Source organism: Dendrobium catenatum, unplaced genomic scaffold (assembly GCF_001605985.2).
Source record: "Dendrobium catenatum unplaced genomic scaffold, ASM160598v2 fragScaff_scaffold_756, whole genome shotgun sequence".
In the NCBI taxonomy this organism is placed as follows: Eukaryota; Viridiplantae; Streptophyta; class Magnoliopsida; order Asparagales; family Orchidaceae; genus Dendrobium; species Dendrobium catenatum.
In genome coordinates, this window is record NW_021319218.1 from 949,405 (window position 1) to 968,822 (window position 19,418).

The following is a 19,418-nucleotide window of genomic DNA, read 5'->3' on the forward strand; positions in this document are numbered from 1 at the left end:
AGTCAAAAAGCGCAACTAAAGCGCAAGATGACGCGGCAAATTTTTATTGGCTGTCCGAACTTATCTTTTGACTCCGATCAGCTGACCCAATAATTTGCCCTATACCAGGAGGCTGTTGTCTTCCAGCCTCCGCCCTATCTTCTTCCCCAACTTGGACCCAACCCCGAGAAACTCTTTGCAGGAGAGGAAAGGAGATCGTGATCGTTGAGGCCAAGGTAGGGCTTCGTCGTCTCCCTATATCTTCTTCTAATCTTCCTTCCATCATCTAACACTAAACGCGGAACATTGGATCTTGCCCACAGAAACCCATTTTTCTAGTTTTGCGTCCCGTGATTTCAGTTATTCATTATTATTTTGCTCTCTCCGATTCTTGAATTACTTTCAGAATTCCTAATTTTTAATTGTTCATTATCCTCAATCCAATCTGCTACTTCGTGTAGTTCTTTTCCCATGTGAGAGACATTGAAATGCTATGATGTATTCTTTTTTCAATGATTCGAATTGAATTTTGCGCCTCTTTCTTCAGTTTTACTTTTTAAGATATTAGAAAGTTATGTATTCTCTACGTTTTCTTTATTTAGTTAAGGATTTGTGTTATATAGTGAAATGATTTTTAAGCTGAAGAGAAACTCATATATTGGCATGAAAGGATTGAATGATTCTTGAAGTTGTTTTGTCTACCCTTGTTAATTTTCTTTGGCAATTTTTAAAGTTAAAAATATATTTTCTTTGATGTAAAGCTCGATTTTTCGACAGATCTTGAAGAGATTACTGGTTCATAAGTTAAAGAAGAAGTAAAGATGTCTCCTGCGGAGTATTCTCGTGAGGATAATGTTTATCTGGCCAAGCTTGCAGAGCAAGCTGAGCGATATGAGGAAATGGTTGAGTTCATGGAGAAGGTGGCCAAGACTGGAAGTGTGAATGAGCTGTCTGTGGAGGAGCGCAACCTCCTCTCGGTGGCCTATAAAAATGTGATAGGCGCTAGAAGGGCCTCGTGGAGGATAATATCTTCCATTGAGCAGAAAGAAGAGAGCCGCGGCAATGAGGATCGTGTGGCGATTATCAAGGAATATCGTAGCAAGATTGAGGAGGAGCTCAGCAAAATCTGTGATGGGATCTTGAAGCTGCTAGATTCTCATCTGATTCCCTCTGCTACGGCTGCTGAATCAAAGGTTTTTTACCAAAAGATGAAGGGTGATTACCACAGGTTCTATGGAATTACTAATTTGGAATTAGGAATTTATGAATAAGCTTCATGCCACTATTTTATTCACGTGCAATTTATTTCACAGGTACCTTGCTGAGTTTAAAACTGGAGCAGAGAGGAAGGAGGCTGCTGAGAGCACACTATTGGCTTACAAATCTGCTCAGGTGAGGTCGTTTTCTGCCAATTTAGTCTAGTCTATATTTGGATAGTAAAGAAGGTCCATTTATTTGTTTTGTAATGCTGAGTGTTAAATCTCTAAATATATGGTTTACATTTATAAGCTTGATAAATTACCTTCTCTAAGCAATGGGCCACAGGTCATTTCACTAAATTTTCTATAATGCATCCTTTCTAATGCTTCATGCCTGCATTTTGACAATTTACAGGATATCGCATTGGCAGAACTGGCCCCAACTCATCCAATTAGGCTGGGTTTAGCGCTGAATTTCTCAGTTTTCTATTATGAAATCCTCAACTCTCCAGATCGTGCATGTAATCTTGCAAAACAGGTGATTTATTGCAGTTTCTGATTTAAATGAAGTTGGAAAAATTTCTCTTTCTTTTGACTACTGCGCTTTTTTTTTTTGTTGAGGTATGCATGCTATATTTTCCAGAATCATTTGTTGGAATGAAGCTTTATAAGAATGCTGAAATAATTTTATCATCGTTAGAATAGAATGTGATGATAGCTAACTAATTCAGGAATTTAAACAAAAGGCAATTTGTAATTCTCTTTTTAGCTTTCTCTTTAGTTAAACCAACATACTTACTAATGTTTTACTTTCCCGAGTGTTTGCTATCCTTGTTATTATCCATGGATATCATATCAACATTACCCATGGATATCATATCATATGACATAAAATTTTATTAATTTTACTTGAAATAGCCTTCCATGGGAATTTCAAGTGGTTTTAGATGTGTATTTATTTGGTATAAGTGTTTAAATTATTGAGTATTGTTTCAATTAATTTCACCACTGTTAATTAAAATTGTTTGTGGTTCATCATATTGACTGACTTTATGTTGTCTTGAATCCATTAGCATGGTCAAATGCAGTGTAGTTGGGCTGATTACATGTATGAGTTGATGGAATCATGGCCTTAGCATCAATTTACTCTGATACATTTTATTTGAATCTTAGTTAGAGGTAAATAGATGGTTGGAAGCTCCTATTTGTTTGCATTTTTTATGGGTTACTAGTCTTGAAGAAATTAGTAATCTCCATTGATTAAGAGTTCTCGGTGTTTGATTAATTCTTTTATGACCTTTAGATTGCAATCCGTTTGCTCCTCCTGGGAACTTCTTTTTCCTTTTGTGTTAATTGCTTTGATTTATTTTTTATTGTAAGCTCTTTGGAGAAGTCTGTAAATAGTTCCACACTTTATATGGAATTAAGCAATAAAAATCGAAATAGTTTTTCTACTTCTATTTTTTTGCATGGCGTTAGTTTAAGATTAGGGTTTTTGTCTTTCAACCTTTGTTTTTTTTTTCTTCCTCCTTTTTTGTTGAGATTCTTCCTTTTCTCCACTATGGTTGGCTTGACTTCTCTTCTAAGGAGTCAACATTCATGAATGATAAAAATCAGGATTTGGGCACTGACAAATGACTGATACAATGCAATTGGCACACGATATTATTGAATTCATTGGGTTGGGATAACAGATACCAGAACCCACAATAGATAATAACTCTTTAGCTATATACCAGCTTATAAGATTAAAAGTCAGATAACTAGAATGCAATCAACAGATAAATCAACAATTGTGAGATGTCAAACATCTCATTTAAGTTGATATGTATAGCTACAGGCCAAATCCATCTCACACAATATAATTGACATTACCTAATTACTCATATTTATTGTTATCAAGCATGGCACAACGAATCTCCATTAGTTATAGTTACCTATCAGCAAAAGTCTAGAACTTATGATAGTGCTACAACACCTAGTTTTAAAAATTACATGATACATAAATGGATCAACTATTGAAGCCGTTAACATTTTTCTGCAGTTATCTTAGTAAGATCACATTAACACTTTCCATCACCCACCCTGAGCAGTAAGAAAGATCATATATACTTCGCGCATTAAGCTCCACCTAGCAATGAAAAACTATACTGCCACCCAAGAAATCAAACTCTAGGATCCAAGAACAAATTACGAATGCTGAACCACTTTTGAAATTTCTTTCCAAATCTGAATCAAATCCAAAAAGCTTGCTCACAACTTCCAAAGTAAACTTATAAAACATAAATTTCCGAGATTCACCAGCCAAAATACTTCATGAAATTAAAATGGAAAACCAATCTAACTTCTTTCAGCAATCGCAAAAGGCACAACCTAAATCCCCAAGCTTCTTCTATGGATTTTAGTAACAACCACACATTTTTACAGAATCTATCGATAACTTGTATGATTCTGTAGCTACTCAAAATCCCACAATGTAGCATTCAATCCATGCAATTCGAACTCACTTGCAAGAAAAAAACCATGCAAAAAGACCAAAAAAACATTGATAACCTAACCTTAGAAAAATCTCCAACTGCTTGCCAATTCATATCCAAGACGATGCAAATACTTGCACACCGCTTGTTCTTTCTCGCATGAAAAAAGGTTGGCTATGATAGATGGAGCAAACAATGAGATGCGCGGGGGGGGGGGGGGGGGGGGGGGGGGGGGGGGCGGCAATTGTTGAAACAACATAAGCATAAACTTAATCCTAGAGCTCTCAAATATGCCTTTATTGGGTATTCCTCTACTAAAAAGAAAATGCTATAAGTGTTATTAAGATCACCATTAAAAAAAAACTTTTTTACTTTAAAAAGTGTCATCTTTGATGAAAAGTGAAGTTTTTCAATGAAAATCATCTTCAAGGGAAGAACTTTGAACTATACGATAAGTTTGTTTAAACCTCTAACTACATCTAAACATTCTTATAATGTAAACTATATTAAATTTTATATATTGCACCCCTTTAAGCTTTTATAAGAAGGAATAAGCCTAGCCAAAATTTCGAGGAAACTCAAGATTTGGAATTGTTATTAAGTAATATTGATCAACATACTTGTTAATTATGTATGGCGCACCATAACGCAAAGGTCCCTTTTGAGCCATGGCGCATAGCGCACGGAACGACACACACCATTTTGAATATTGTGCAAACTATACAATAATAATAATAACTAAGCATGCATATGAAATATATTTAAACTGAAATACAAGCTATCATAATAATGAAAGACATAAATATAATCATAGTCATACAGTTATGCATAAGCTCAAGTAAACAACACCTCAAATATCTCATATTTAAAAATATTACAATCTTTTTTTTCAAAAGATAATGATTTAATAAGAATTTAATCTACCTTCTTGGAAATCATCATCATCAGTAAATTTCAAAAAAGCTTTGTTAACTTCATTAGCATTTCTTCTATTTCACACTCATTCTCAATAGCAACAATGTCATGCCTAGATGAAGATTCTTTTTCTTTGCCTTTAGATCTCTCCTGGATGTTGTAGCTTTTATCATAAATGCCAGTAACGTTAGCAGCGCTTGTCCAATCAGAGGTTATACCCTTTTTGTAAAACATTCTATTGATGAAAATATTAATTCTCATCGTATATGTAGACGATATAATTATCATATGTAATGACACTAGAGAAAATGAGTCTCTCAAAAAAATGTTTATTGAAGAATTTGAGATCGAAGAGTTGAAAAAATTCAAATATTTATTGAGAATATAAGTCATTTATTTATTTATTTTTTTGAGAATAGAAGTCATTGTTTTAGAAGAAAGAATATTCTTTTCTAGGTAAAAATGTCATAAATTTATTAAAAGAAATAAAAATGGTTTATTATAAATATTGTGAAACTCCAATTTAACCAAATAAAAAATGAGCAAATTTTAGAAAGGATCTGGTTTAAAATGTCATTATGTAAAAGGAGCATGATTAGCAAAAAAATTAAAAAAAAGAGCAAATTCGTCAATTTTTTTGGTGTAGTCTGAATACGCCAAATAATTTGGCTAATTCTAAATGCGCCAAATCATTTGGTGTATTCACCTAAAGCAGGTGAGAGAAATGGTAGGTGAGAGAAATGAGGAGAGAGATGGGGAGAGAAGACAAATTGGGAGAAAGAAAGAGAAAAATGAGGAGAGAGTGCGGAGGGGGAGACAGATGGGGAGAGAGAAAGATGAGGTTTTTTTACTTTTTTCTATAATATTTTAAAGATTATTTTATTTTATATTATATAAATATTAATTATAAATATTAGTTAAAATTATTTTGAATATAAAAAAATTACTTAAATCTCTCTTTCCGCATCTCTCTTTCTCTCTGCCCATCTATCTCTCCCTTCACACTCTCTCTCCTCAATTTTCTCTTTCTCTCTCCCAATTTGCCTTCTCTCCCCATCTCTCTCCTCATTTCTCTCTCATACCATTTCTCTCACCTGCTTTAGGTGAATACGACAAATGATTTGACAAATTCAGAATTAGTCAAATCATTTGGCATATTCAAACTATGCTAAATTTTTTAGCGAATTTGCTATTTTTTTTAATTTTCTGTTAATCATGCTCCTTTTACATAATGATGTTTTAAACCTGCTCCTTTCTAAAATTTTCTCATAAAAAAATAGACATAGATGAAGAAGAAAAAGTACTAAAGATTGATAGGAAAAATGATATATCTCACATGCATCTAGGCATCACATTTGAATTTGTGCATGAATTAATTTATGGTAAAAGAATTATTTACAAAAAGCAAGATACTTACCAAGTTAAAGGGTATATTGATGCAGATTATATAGGATCACCAGCAAATAGAAGATCCACGTCTAGATATTGTATATATTTGGTAGAATATCTCATAGCATGGATGAGTTAGAAACAACCCCTTTGTTTTAAGATATAGCATTCAATCTGAATTTAGAGCCATTGCTTAAAGAATCTATTAGCTTCTGTGATAAAAATATTTTGAAAGATTTAAAAATTAAATGGGAATGACTAATAAAGATATAATGTGACAATCAATTTGTCATTAACATTAGCATCGCTCATAATATTAGTGTACCAAGTACATGGAGCTGGGTAGACATTTCGTAAAAGAAATTGGAAAGTGGGTTTATTTCCACTTCGTATGTTCCAATAAAAAATCAATTTATAGGCATTGCACCAAAGGACTCTATAACCCTACGCTAAAAAATATCATAAGCAAGCTTGAAATTGTATATTTATACCATTTAGTTTAAGAGTGAGTGTTGAAGGATCATGTCACTCATAAGTACACCAATTTGGTAGGAATCATTGTGCATATAGATTAAGGGTTCTAACTACTGAATCAATTTTCTTATGACCCTTATATTGTAATTCGTATGCCTGGTCTTTCTTCTAGTTGTCTGTCCCTCTTGGAGGTTTTTTACTTTTTTTTTTTTTTACAAATGGCTTCAATTTACTTTCATTGTAAGCTTTTTAGAGTGTCTATTGATACTTTCATATTTTGTAGAAAATCATACAAAAAATTCATCACATTATGTGGCAATAATAGGAATATTAAAATGGATTGGTTGCAAAATTAGTAAGGATAAATTAATAAATTATTTTATTAGAGAAAAAGTTGGAGTAATATATATTGAAGATAAGGTGATTAAAAATAAACTTAGATGATTTCAATTTGTTCAATGGAAAGTAGAATACGCATCCGTTAAACAAGTTCATAAAATTAGTGTTAGATGCTTAGAATGGAAAGAGTATATAAGTACATGTTGCCCAAAATGGTTTGCTAAGAATATATTGACACCTTAAATAACACTCCATAAAAATGAATGCAAAATAGGGCTTCATAATGTCGATCCTAAATAATTGGGATAAGGCAAACGATCTTGCTGCTGATGATTAGGTAGGTAGAGTTCAAATTGGGAGCCTGTAGGAATAGAATCAGGTGGTTGTTCTTGGAAATGTATTGAGAGCCTGTAAGAACTTAGAAGACATGAGTTAGATTAACGTCCTCCTTTATTTACTACAGACATTTTTTTGTTAAACTTGAATTGATTTTGGTGAAAAAAAGGAAGGGTGAGATATTAGTTACATCACTCTAAACCAAGGTTTAAAATTGTGCGGTTGGGTATTAAGGCATTTTTTGTTCGTGAGGCGAGGCATAAGCCTTAAGGCGTTTTTGAGGCGTAAGCCTCAAACTAAAAAAATGCGTATAGTAAAAAATAAATGTCAAAAACAATTTTTATATAGCCCCTAAATAATATGTTAAAGGATGATGTATTAACTTTCTATTGTATTTGTAACAAATTTGTATGTATATGAAACCAAAAATTATACAAGACTTAAAGTGGCAAGTGATAATTTGCATAAAATATAATTGAACTCTAAATATTACAAGAGCAAAATAATATTAAATATACAATTTGCATAAACGTATTATATAACATTAAGCAAAATAATTGACATCAGGGAGTGTTTTAAGTTATTGTATGTTGAAAAGGATAACAATCATAATGGGTTTGATATACTAGTTGGTTAAAGAATTGAAATATAAAATTGTTATGGTGACTAGGGTTAATAATAAGATGATTGCTATGAAGATAATTATTGATGTGGATGCTATTAATGTGGTTAATGCTCAAGTTAGATTAGAAGATAAATTAAAAAGAAAATTGAAAGATTGATAATTACTTCAGAGTATTCTTGAGGAAGAAATGGTATTATTACAGGTAATTAAATGGGTATATAGGTTATAGTAGGATAGGCTATGAGCGGATTCATGTGAGGTTATGGAATATAAGATTGAAACTTAATAGGAGAAAATATATTGGATTTCACAGTTCCCTATTATCTTAAAATAACAAGCATTTTTTTTAAAGAAAAAAGAGTATCATTTACATGTAATTAAATGGGCATATAGTGATACAAGACAAGCAAGGAGGCCTCTCACTATATCAATGTCGAAAACTTGTTATCATGAAAATTAATTGTTCTTTGTTTTTTATTTTATTTTATTTTATTTTTTCCAAGACATAAGAACACTAGATGTGAGGTTTGGAGAAAATATTTTAAATATAAAAACTTATTTTGGAATCATTTCAATCAACCCAAATAAGGATTCAAGAGAAGTAATTAAATACTTAGTTGAATTTTTTTAATTGGAGTAATATTATTTATTTTGAAATAAGGAGAGATTTTGAGAAGTTACCATTATAGCTTATTGACGAATTTTCAAGGAGAGATTTGGTGTATTTTATTGTGGATTTTCCTCACTTTCTACAACACTTAATGCACTATTTATATTCATTGATTTAATAAAAAATATTTTGATCTCTTGCAAAAACTTGGTTTACAAGAAGTTTATTTTACCAATTTTGGGATTGATTTTTAAATCAATCACAGCTAATTTTTGTGAACACTAATTTATCATTTTCTCTCTTGTTTCTTATTCTTCTATATGCCTAATACCTTCCCAAAAGCTTAAACCATTTCATACCTTAGAAAAATTGAGCCATACCTATTCAACTAAATCCTAATTTTTCCTACAAACCTATTGTGACCAATCTATATAAAAAATTCATAACTTTCTAACCACTATCCAATTAACTTAAAAATCACCTTCATATGTTAACTAATATCTCAAACTTTGATATGCAGATCTCCACCCTTTTTCATTAAAGATAACCTAACCATCCACTGCAAAAAGGTTTTATAAGAAATCCATCCCAAAACTTTAAACCCAGACATTACCTTCATTAGTCTTTGACCAATTCTAAACCTTTCACCACAACCCTGGACACATCTTAAAAGCATCACCATCATATATGTTTAACAATATGATGGGCTAGAAAAGGAATCATGTAAGCTATCTAATATGAGATAGAAATATAAAGAGAGATTTATACTTGATTTCTTAATAGCTTATGGTCTTGTAATAGCTAACGCATATTTTTTGGAATGAGATAAATACTTATAAAAGTGACTCCACCAAATCACATAAAATTTTTTCTTACTTTTATGGAAAGAAAAAACTTAAGGTTGTTAAGTTGATTCTACGAGAGAATTGGACCAAGTAATATGTAGTACTAGTTATGGATGCATATATTAGGAGCATAGAAAAAAATCAAAAGAAATTATTGCTTTAGAGGGTTTTAATTTTTTTAGACTTTGTTTGAGAGAAATAAATCATAAGTTTTTTCTGTGAAATTTAAAATTTACCTCTTATTTCATTTTTGGTGTATTCTACGCAAGTCATTTCAAAATACAAGATGTTACCTTTGTTCGTGAACTCTACATTGCGCCCTCTCATCATTCCCGCCTCTCGTCCTTTATATCCTCTTTTAGTTACCCGTTGTTGTTGCCCATTGCCCATCGGCATCGTCCCCCCATGCCACCACCTTTTGCTTGCAAATGTTGCTTTCATTCCACTATTTTTAGGGTTGAAAAGCTATTCAATAGTTTTGGATTGAATTCCTACATGAAAATTGAAAGATACTTTTTTTTATTGGTGTGGGACAAATTTTTGGATGATCATGCTACTTCCCCAAAGCAATATTTTTATTAATACAACAACCACAATAATAACATCAAGCCTTTATCGTACTACGTGGGGTTGACTACATAAATTCTTTTTCTCCATTGTGTCCGGTTAAGAATCAAATTCTCATTTAAATCTAATAAAAAGAGGCAATTTCTAATATTTTCTAACTAATTCTTTTTAGGTCTACTTCTACCTTTCTTAACATAATCCAAATCTAATACATTTACTCTCCTAACTGGGTCATCGAAAGGTCGCCGTTTTATGTGACCAAACCATCTAAGGAGACTAAAGCATTGCAGGTCTCACCACCTTCTTATATAATTTTCCCTGAGTTTGAGGGGGACTTTTCTATCACACAAAAAGTCCGTTGCATTCCACTTCAATCATCCAACTTGAATTCTACTAATAATATGCCTATTAATTTCACCATCACTCATAACAAAAGACCCAAGGTACCTAAAACATATACTCTTATTAATGACTTGATTGCCCAAAGTCACAATCCCCCACTAGATCTATTACTACTAAAATTACACTCTATATATTTGATTTTAGATCTACTGATGAGGACATCAGAGCATGAATAAAAGGCGTGGTCGTCGATCTATGGCCACGATCGCGTAGATGACTTTTTAGTTATTTCATGTATTTGTTTTATTTTGTTATTTGTCTTTTATTGTTATGTTGTAATTGTTTTTCCGTTTTTACCCCTTACTTAAAGGGAGGTCGTATGTAAGCCCTTAGGGCGTTGTTGTTTTTTATTTTGAGTCTTATGTACGAGGCTATTTATAGCCCATTAGCCCCTATGTTCTCTTTGAAAAGGAATGAATGAATGATTAATCAAATATTGTTGTCTTGTGTGAATTCTCATGAGAGCTTGAGAGTCATGGAGAAGGATCCCTAGGAGAGGGAAGAACTTGGATCACCCACCAAGCTTGGAGACGGCCGGGTTCGTGGTTTTTATTTTTTCTATCTATTTCTTTTCCTCCTCCAACCACCACCCCACCCGAACCATCATCCCACCCACAAATTTCCCCAAGCTACTTCATCCCATCACCGGCCTTCCCCTTTGCCCCAACCCAAGCAAACCGCCAGCCACCCTCTAGCCTTACCCCCTTTGGTTTTATTTCCTAATCAAGATTGCCATAATTTTGGTTGGATTTTGAATTCAAATTCACCCAATTTGAAATTTAAAATCTTTCCTAAAATTATAAAATCTATTTTAGGAAAGTTTTCAAACTTGAGTCCGTTTGAATTTTAAATTTGAATGGGATTTAATTAAACCTTTTCTATTTCCTAAATCCAAATTAAGAAACCCCAAATCCCATCCCCAAATCCCTCCTAGCCCATGATGCCGCCGGCCCTATGTTACCCTCACCTCCTCTCCACAAATTCCACTCCCTCTTGACTACTTTCCTTAAGCATCCACTCTTAATTTAGGAATGTCTAATTTCAAAATTCAAAATTACTTGAATTTGAAATTCTTCCCTAATTTAAGAAACCTATTTTGGGAAAGTTTCTTAATTAAATCCTTTTGAATTTCCAATTAATAAAGATTTAATTATTTCTTTCCTAATCCCCTACTCTTAAATTTGGACTCTTTCCAAATCTCTTTAAATCTGAAATTAATTGGAGATTCTCTTTAATTCTCTTCCCTTAATTAAATATCCTATGATTGGAAAGAATTCAAAAGCCCAAATTAATTCCCTATTGCATGGCCGGCCCCTCCCTTTCCCATTAAACCCTTTTCTAATTTAAACCCAATCAAGCTCCAATCATCTAGCCGCCCCCTACTCTCTCCTATCTGCTTAATTTCTCCTAAATTAAGTCTCCAATCAATTTCCTGATCCCCTCAACTCTAGCCGTCCACCACAAGCCCTCTTCTCTCAGTTTTTTCCTTCTCTTCCTGAAGTTTCCAAGTGCTTTCCAGATTTCTGGACACCACCTGCAGGTTGTCCAAGAATTTCAGCCAACCCAAAGCTATCCAAAAGAAGATTGGCTATTGTTCTGAACTTCAGCATTAGGAAAACTGCTGTCCAAGGACTCTGACATCTTCCCTTGGCCTCCCTACCAACGGGAGTCATTTTCAAACTGCTGTCCAAGAAGGACAACTTGCCGTCCATCAATTCCAGCAAGAGGAGATCAACAGTTTCGGTGTCATCCAACCGCCAATTGCTTTCCAAGCTTGCGAGGTGGAATCTTAGCAAGGGGTTCCAAAATTGAAGAGAAATCTTCACGAGAAACTACGACAAACTTCATCAACATCTCACTACTTGCTACCGAGTTTTGATAAGGGTGAACTTCTTCCCCTTTTTATTTACTTCTCTAATCTCCCTAATTTTGTAGGTGATGGAGATTCACAAGGAGCCGAGCTTCACCTTTGTCTATGCTGAGTAAACGTAGGGTTTTGCTTCGCCATTGTCAAAGCTTAGTAAACGTAGGATTGAGTGCACTTTTATTTGCTTCTAATCTTAATGTTAGATTAGAAATTTTTGTTGAAAACTATTTACCTTGCATGTTATTGAATTTCGATTTGTTTTGAATCTCCAAGTGTTTGGCATGTGGTTTAGCCTAAACATAGGTACCCCTCTTTTGTTTTCTATTATCGTTTTGATTGCTTATAGTGGTAATCTTACGTGCTTAATTCAAGAACTCGTACAAATTCTTATTTCATCCATTTAAGCATTTAGTCCTACATCATTTGGTATCAGAGCATGGTTAGCTTAGGATTTTCATACTAGAATTCATCCTAAGGCTTGTTGTAATCATGCTTAGTTATTTCCGCATGCATAACATCTATAAAAAACATTTTAATCTTCATTTACATTTGCTGTCCAGAAATTTCTGCATACATTTAGTGAGCATTAAGTATTGATTTTGGGTATTTAAGTGTTGTCATCTTTGTAATAACTCTTCTAGTAATCTAGGAATACTTTTGCACTTTGTTTTAGTTGCTGTCCAAATAATTCCTGCACCATTTAGTGCCATTCTAGGGAGTCTACTCTTATGATAGTGTTGTCCACTACTTTGTTTCACTCCCAAGTGACCCCTAGTGTCTAGCAATGGACCCGATAGGACTTCAAAAGAAGTTAGATGACCTAGTTAACCTAGTGGGCTCTTTAACTCAAACCATGAAGGAGAAACATGTTGACTCTCCCTACTCTAGGTATGTGCCCCATTCGTTCAATCATGTTAGTCGGAAAATTACTCACTCTGCTTATTATCCTAGTCCTAAGCCCAAGCCGCAACAACCTCACTTAGAGTCACATAACCGTCTGCCCACCTTTGATGGTTCCTCGGATCCGTACTACTTTAAGGAATGAGTTAGAGAGTTAGAAGACTATTTTGAAACACATGATATTCCTGAGTCCCACCGGGTGAACATTGTTAAGGCTCGCCTAAACGGTTGTGCTTGTCAGTTTTGGATGAGGGTAGAAGATCATAGAGAGTTTCGTGGTGAATACCCTATTTCTAATTGGAAAAGCATGAGACGAGAACTTGAGTTAAAATGTCTCCCTCTCCCACCTTCCACTCACCTTACCCCAACACCCAGTGATCTTCATGTAGAAAACCATCCTGCCTCTTTTGTTGGGACAAACCATGAACATCACTATGTTCAAGACCACTCATACCTTAGTGACATCAGGGTTGCTGCCCCACCCTGTTGGTCTCCACCTAGCCTTGATGGTCGACCCTCTATTGGGTCTTCTGTTGGTTCGGCCCCATATGACTCCCCACTTGGGCCGACTCCTAGCCATCCCAATCAGAAAATGTCCCTTAAACCTAAAATTGAGTGCATCCATTTCATGGATACTAATGATATCATTGATGACGAGGATCTCTTTGATGATGAAACCGAATTGATTGAATTAGACCCTGATGTAGGAGATTTAGAACCTTTGAGCATTGATACCTTAGCCCATCCTAATCCTAGTCTCATCAAGGATATCCCGTTAGATAAGGTCTGCCCGGATGATATTAATTTGATCCCGAAAGAAACTGATCTGACCTTGAGCATATTGAAATTGAATTCGGAAGATAGTAATCTGAATCTGAATTATTCTGAGCCTAATTTGGAAGATGAACATCCTATTGTTTTATTGGAATCTGTTTTAGGAGTTGCTCCTTTAGATTTATATTTGAAAGAGTGTGTCTATCTTGATGGGACTTATCTCACCATTCCTCGTACCGACTTTAATGTTAGAGAGAATATTAGCCTTTACTTTCATGTCACCTCTCTATCTGCTGTGCCCACTTATGTTTTGGACACTCTACCCCATCTTTTGAGTCTCATACCTACTGGTGACTTCTTGGGCTATCCCATTATGGTTGAGTCAGGAACCATCGTCTGATCATGTTTATGATTCATCCGTTATATCCTCCATATTCTTGTCCTTCCCTGTTAAGGACCATCTCTTTCCTATTTGAATAATTTTGCTAGATTACCCTACTGCCCCTAGGAGACTATCCATGACCCTAGCTGAAAATTTTGGATAATTTTGCTAGATTACCCTGCTGCCTCTTGGATAACGGGAGTCCTTTTCAAACTGCTGTCCAAGAAGGACAACTTGCTGTCCATCAATTCCAGCAAGAGGAGATCGACAGTTTCGCTGTCATCCAACTGCCAATTGCTTTCCAAGCTTGCGAGAAGGTGGAATCTTAGAAAGGGATTCCAAAATTGAAGAGAAATCTTCACGAGAAACTACGACAAACTTCATCAACATCTCACTACTTGCTATCGGGTTTTGATAAGAGTGAACTTCTTCCCCTTTTTATTTACTTCTCTAATCTCCCTAATCTTGTAGGTGATGGAGATTCACAAGGAGCCGAGCTTCACCTTTGCCTAAGCTTAGTAAACGTAGGGTTTTGCTTCGCCATTGCCAAAGCTTAGTAAACGTAGGATTGATTGCACTTTTATTTGCTTCTAATCTTAATATTAGATTAGGAATTTTTGCTGAAAACTATTTACCTTGCATGTTATTGAATTTTGATTTGTTTTGAATCTCCAAGTGTTTGGCGTGTGGTTTAGCCTAAACATAGGCACCCCTCTTTTGTTTTCTATTGTCGTTTTGATTGCTTATAGTGGTAATCTTACGTGCTTAATTCAAGAACTCGTGCAAATTCTTATTTCATCCATTTAAGCATTTAGTCATACATCATCTACTCAATTGAAAACTTATAGACTCCATAATTCAAGTTTACCTTTAACTCCCTCTTTAGTCTTATCAACAAAAAAATATCATTAGCAAAAAACATACACTAGGGTACAACCTCTTGCAAATATCTAATGAGAACAAAAGACATGGGCTCAAGGCTAATCCTTGATGTAATCCAATTGAAATAGGAAAATACTAGTCAAACCACCCTGTGTTTGAACACAAGTAATAACTCCTTGCATACATATCCTTAATGACTAGAATGTAAGCATTATTAACCCATTTCTTTTCTAGAACTCTCCTTAACTCTTCTCTTGGAGCTTTATCATATCATTCATATGCTTTCTTTAAATCAATAAATATCATATGTAGATCCTCCTTAGTCTCTCTATACTTCTCCATCAAACCTCTCAATAAATGTATAACTTTCGTAGTAGATCTACCCGACATGAATCCAAATTGATTTTGAGAAACATTCATATCACATCGTAACCTGTGCTCCATTACTCTCCCATAGTTTTAAAGTATGACATAATAACTTAATTCCTCAATAATTCGCATAATCTTGTGCATCACCTTTATTCATAAAAATAGGAATCAACAGACTCATTCTCCACTCATAATCTTGTCTTCAAAATAATATTAAAAGTTTAGTAAGCCAAAAAATTCTTTTATCTTCTAAGCATTTCCACACCTCCATTAGAATATTATCAAATCCAACGACTTTTCAACACTTCATTTTCTTTAAAGTCTTTCTAACTTCAATTTTACTAATGCACTAATAAAAATAAAATTCTTAGGGTGCTAAAGTTACTAATGTCAATCGTATTCTAACAATTTAGCAAAATATTCCATCCACTTTTTTTACTATTTTCTTCTAATAAAAGCACTTTTTGATTTTCATCCTTAATGCACTTCACTTGAACCAAATCCTTACTACTATCTCTTTATTTGGTTAGTTTATACATATATCTTTGCCCTCCTTAATATCTAAGCTATTATATAAATCATTAAAAGATAAATTTTTTTCATCGCATATTGCTGCCTTAGACTCCTTACATGCATCTTTATATATTTACCAATTATCAGAGTTTTTACATCTTAACTAATTTTTATAACAAAGCTTTTTATTTTTTATATTTTCTTGCACATTTTGATTTCACCATCAATTATTGTTACTATTAGGAATTTTTCCCTTCGAAACTCCAAGCACATCTTTCGCAATATTCTTAATATCACTAGCTAATTTTCCTCATATCATGCACAAACAAAATCTTAAAATCTAAAATATTACTCTTAAAATATTTTTGTTAATATTTTTCTTTAAATACCCCCATCTAATTCTAGAATAGTGTTTTACTTTATTTTTTATATTATCCTCCATTTTAAAGTGCAAAACTAATAAGCAATATTTGGTAAATAAACCAAATTATTTTTTATTATTAAAGGAACAATATTATAAGGCAGCAAATTTGTTGCTTGTCTAATTCCATGCTAGAAAAATCTAGGGAATTCTTTGATAATATGGATTCCAGTTCTCAATGATATTCAGTCATTTGAGATTATTGGATGAATTGCATGAAAGAAACTTATCAACTGCTCTTGCTGGGGCCTCTTTGAAGTAAAGAAAAAATAATATCATTGAAGTCTGCTCTCAAGCTACAAGCTGCATTCCCTAGGGGTCTAGGCTTTATAGTTACCATCCTTGGAATAGATGTGTCCCCATAGAAAACTGATTCATTCGTATGTTTTAATTTTTAAAATTCTCCTTGGAAAAGAAGTGACCGTGCTTTTGTTTGTGCTTCTGTGTTTCTTCTTAAATGATTCTCTTAATCAAGGATCACCATATTGCTTGGAAACCGGTGACAAATAGTGTGGGCAATGTTGAAAGAAGGATATTCTAATTAATATTAATTGATGTTAAAGAAGATTCATTATTAGTGCCAATTTTGTGATTGGCTTTAGTTGATAATCAATTTTGCTTGATCATATTCTTTTTCCTTTTTTTTTAATTGTGATTTCTTGTAGTCACGCTTTTTTGTGAAAGGAATTGAAGCTATGTTAAAGAGAGGGGGGAAGAGAAAGGTCTGATCACTTAAGAAGAGAAATCAAGAAAGTTGCCTAGGAAATCTGTGAAAGATATTTCTAGAGAAGGAAGCCTTGGGAGGTCCCAACCATGAGTGAGACAGAAATGGGGGATCTTGGGAAAAGTAAATTATGGTTTCTGTTTTTTTTTTATTATTTTGACAAATCAGGAGAGAGAAGAAACATGGGGGAATGAGTAACGGTCGACTCGAATTTCATTAATAATTAATTATCAAAATAGTAAAGTCCTAAAAATCCTATATTCTAATTTAAAATAAATATAATTCCTCAAATAAATACACTAAAATAAACAAATTAAATAATATAATAAAGTCGAGTATTCTAGAATAAATTTATCATATTAAGATTAGTGGCTTCACTAGTGCTCCTTTGAGCATCTTGGTTGCATTTGCAAGGAAATTCATCAATTACATAGTTGTTCCCAGTGTCTCAATTCAGTGATCTTATTCAAATGAACTCGTTGTAGGCCTTTGATGAGGCTATCTCGGAGTTGGACACTCTTGGTGAAGAGTCCTACAAGGATAGTACTTTGATCATGCAACTTCTCCGAGACAACTTGACTCTTTGGACCTCTGACTTAACGGTCTCTCTCTCTCTCTCTCTCTCTCTCTCTCTCTCTCTCTCTCTCTCTCTCTCTCTGCAAATTCTTGTTAATTGTTTCCTTAGCCAATTACTTGTTCTTCTCCTCGAATGCAGGAGGATGGTGGGGATGAGATGAAAGAATCCTCAAAACCAGAATCATGAGGAGCTGGTCCTCGTTTCAAATAGATACTATTACTCCTCAAGACATTGTTGTGTAGGTGAACATCTTATTTTCACCTATTAAAGTTTAGTCAAGTATTTAGTGATTGATGGTGATGATTTCTACCATTTCTAATTGGATACTGTGCTTGCTGTGTGCATCAAAATGCTCTTTAGGGCTTCTGGCCAACTATTCTTGCTGAAAAAAAATGTTTAATAGATGTTAGCTACTACTGGTACAAATCGTATTATTTCTCCCAGCTATCTAAATATGGTGTCTCTTTATATTCATTTGGTTACTTCACTACACATGCCTGTTGAGGCTTTTACACTTGAGCTTGGTGTCTGGCACCTACGCTTTACCTAAAATAGATTCACAAAAAGTCTCTCAATGTGAATCTTTGCTGTTTTGTTATATGGATTTTGGTTGAAATAAACGATTATTCGAAGATGAGATGGTGCAATTTGCAATGCTGTCAATCATCTGAAATGTGTCAAGATAAGCTAATTAGAGTTGTGTAATGGAGATATATCTAAAATAGCCTATAGAAGTTAAAATATCGACCATCTGATTGCATATGGAAAGTCACTAGCCTAACATGACTTGATTCACACTAAGGTTTTGTTTGGGACAATTTTCTTACTGTTTTCTTAAGCAGCTTTCTGGTACAAAAATTTTGAATTCAAAAAATTTTTGTACGAAAAAGCTGTTTTAGAAAGTGGGAAGAAAGCTGCCTCAAACGAAACCTAAGGCTTTGTTTGGGACGGCGTACTTATTCCATTCAGAAGCAACTTTTTAGCATAAAAAATTAATGATAGTAATAAAAATATAATGGCAAAAAATTGTCTCAAACAAAACCTAAACCACAACTTATAATCATAAGTGTCCAATAAATATGTGAGGGAATGCAAGTAGAGCAATATAATAGCATGATGGTAGAGAATAAAGAATGAAGAAAGAGAATGCCAAATAACAGGCCTTAAGGGATATTTATATAGCGATATTAGGTTTTTCATGAAAAACATCGCATCAGGCATGAATGTTAAAAATTTTAAATTTCAAATAAATTATTTTTCTCTTTATCGCCACAACATAAACCAACAATTTTAGATAAATTGACGATGTTCAAATAGACCCAACACAAAAACTACATTGGGTCTATTTGGACATTGCCTATTTATCTAATATTGTTGGTTTTTAATATTGATTTGCATGAGTTGGTAATTTTTTTACTTGGCTTAATTAACAATCGGATAATCCTATTTATATTAACCTGGATAAGGTTTTAGTTAATAAGTATTGGTTCGATGTTTTTACTTATTCTTTGTATCATGTGGATAGTTCTAAATGTTCTGATCAATCTCTTCTTATTGTTTGCAATAATAGTGTATCTCATGACAGGAATAGATTTCGTTTTAAGAATTTTTGGTTTAACAAAATCAGAATTCTACGATCTTCTTATTGATGTTTTTGTTAAAGCTTCTTATGGTAATCATATTAATGATTTTTATGCTAATTTGTACAATCTTAAAGGCTTGATCAAAGATAAGTCTTGGGCTTCTTCTAATAATATTGAAATTCTTCTTAATCTTCAAGAAGAGTTACTTAAGAAGATTCAAGTGAATTCATTGGATATTGAGCTTAATTTAGGCATGAAGAGAGTTAATG

At 33.6% G+C, this 19,418-nt stretch overlaps 1 protein-coding gene across 3 annotated transcripts; it reads left to right on the forward strand.

Annotated features, from left to right (window-relative positions):
• Positions 1-70: 70 nt before the first annotated feature.
• On the forward strand, positions 71-18,040 carry LOC110103022 (14-3-3-like protein). Of its 3 annotated transcripts, none has more exons than XM_020831566.2 (6): positions 71-215; positions 757-1,207; positions 1,293-1,371; positions 1,594-1,716; positions 17,475-17,591; positions 17,705-18,040. In XM_020831566.2, the coding sequence occupies exons 2-6, from the start codon at positions 801-803 to the stop codon at positions 17,750-17,752; spliced, it is 774 nt and encodes a 257-aa protein (XP_020687225.1). In that variant the 5' UTR covers positions 71-215; positions 757-800; the 3' UTR covers positions 17,753-18,040. The 3 variants fall into 3 exon arrangements, with proteins under 3 accessions (XP_020687225.1, XP_020687226.1, XP_028552352.1); XM_020831567.2 differs by having other exon boundaries at positions 207-338; XM_028696519.1 differs by lacking the exon at positions 71-215 and adding an exon at positions 333-452.
• The last annotated feature ends 1,378 nt before the right edge of the window (positions 18,041-19,418 follow it).

Bases quoted from the DNA above. Each gene is read 5' to 3' on its own strand.
- LOC110103022 (XM_020831566.2), top strand. From the start codon at position 801: ATGTCTCCTGCGGAGTATTCTCGTGAGGATAATGTTTATCTGGCCAAG. The intron at 1,717-17,474 runs GTGATTTATTGC...AACTCGTTGTAG, and splicing joins CATGTAATCTTGCAAAACAG to GCCTTTGATGAGGCTATCTC. The intron at 17,592-17,704 runs GTCTCTCTCTCT...CCTCGAATGCAG, and splicing joins TTTGGACCTCTGACTTAACG to GAGGATGGTGGGGATGAGAT.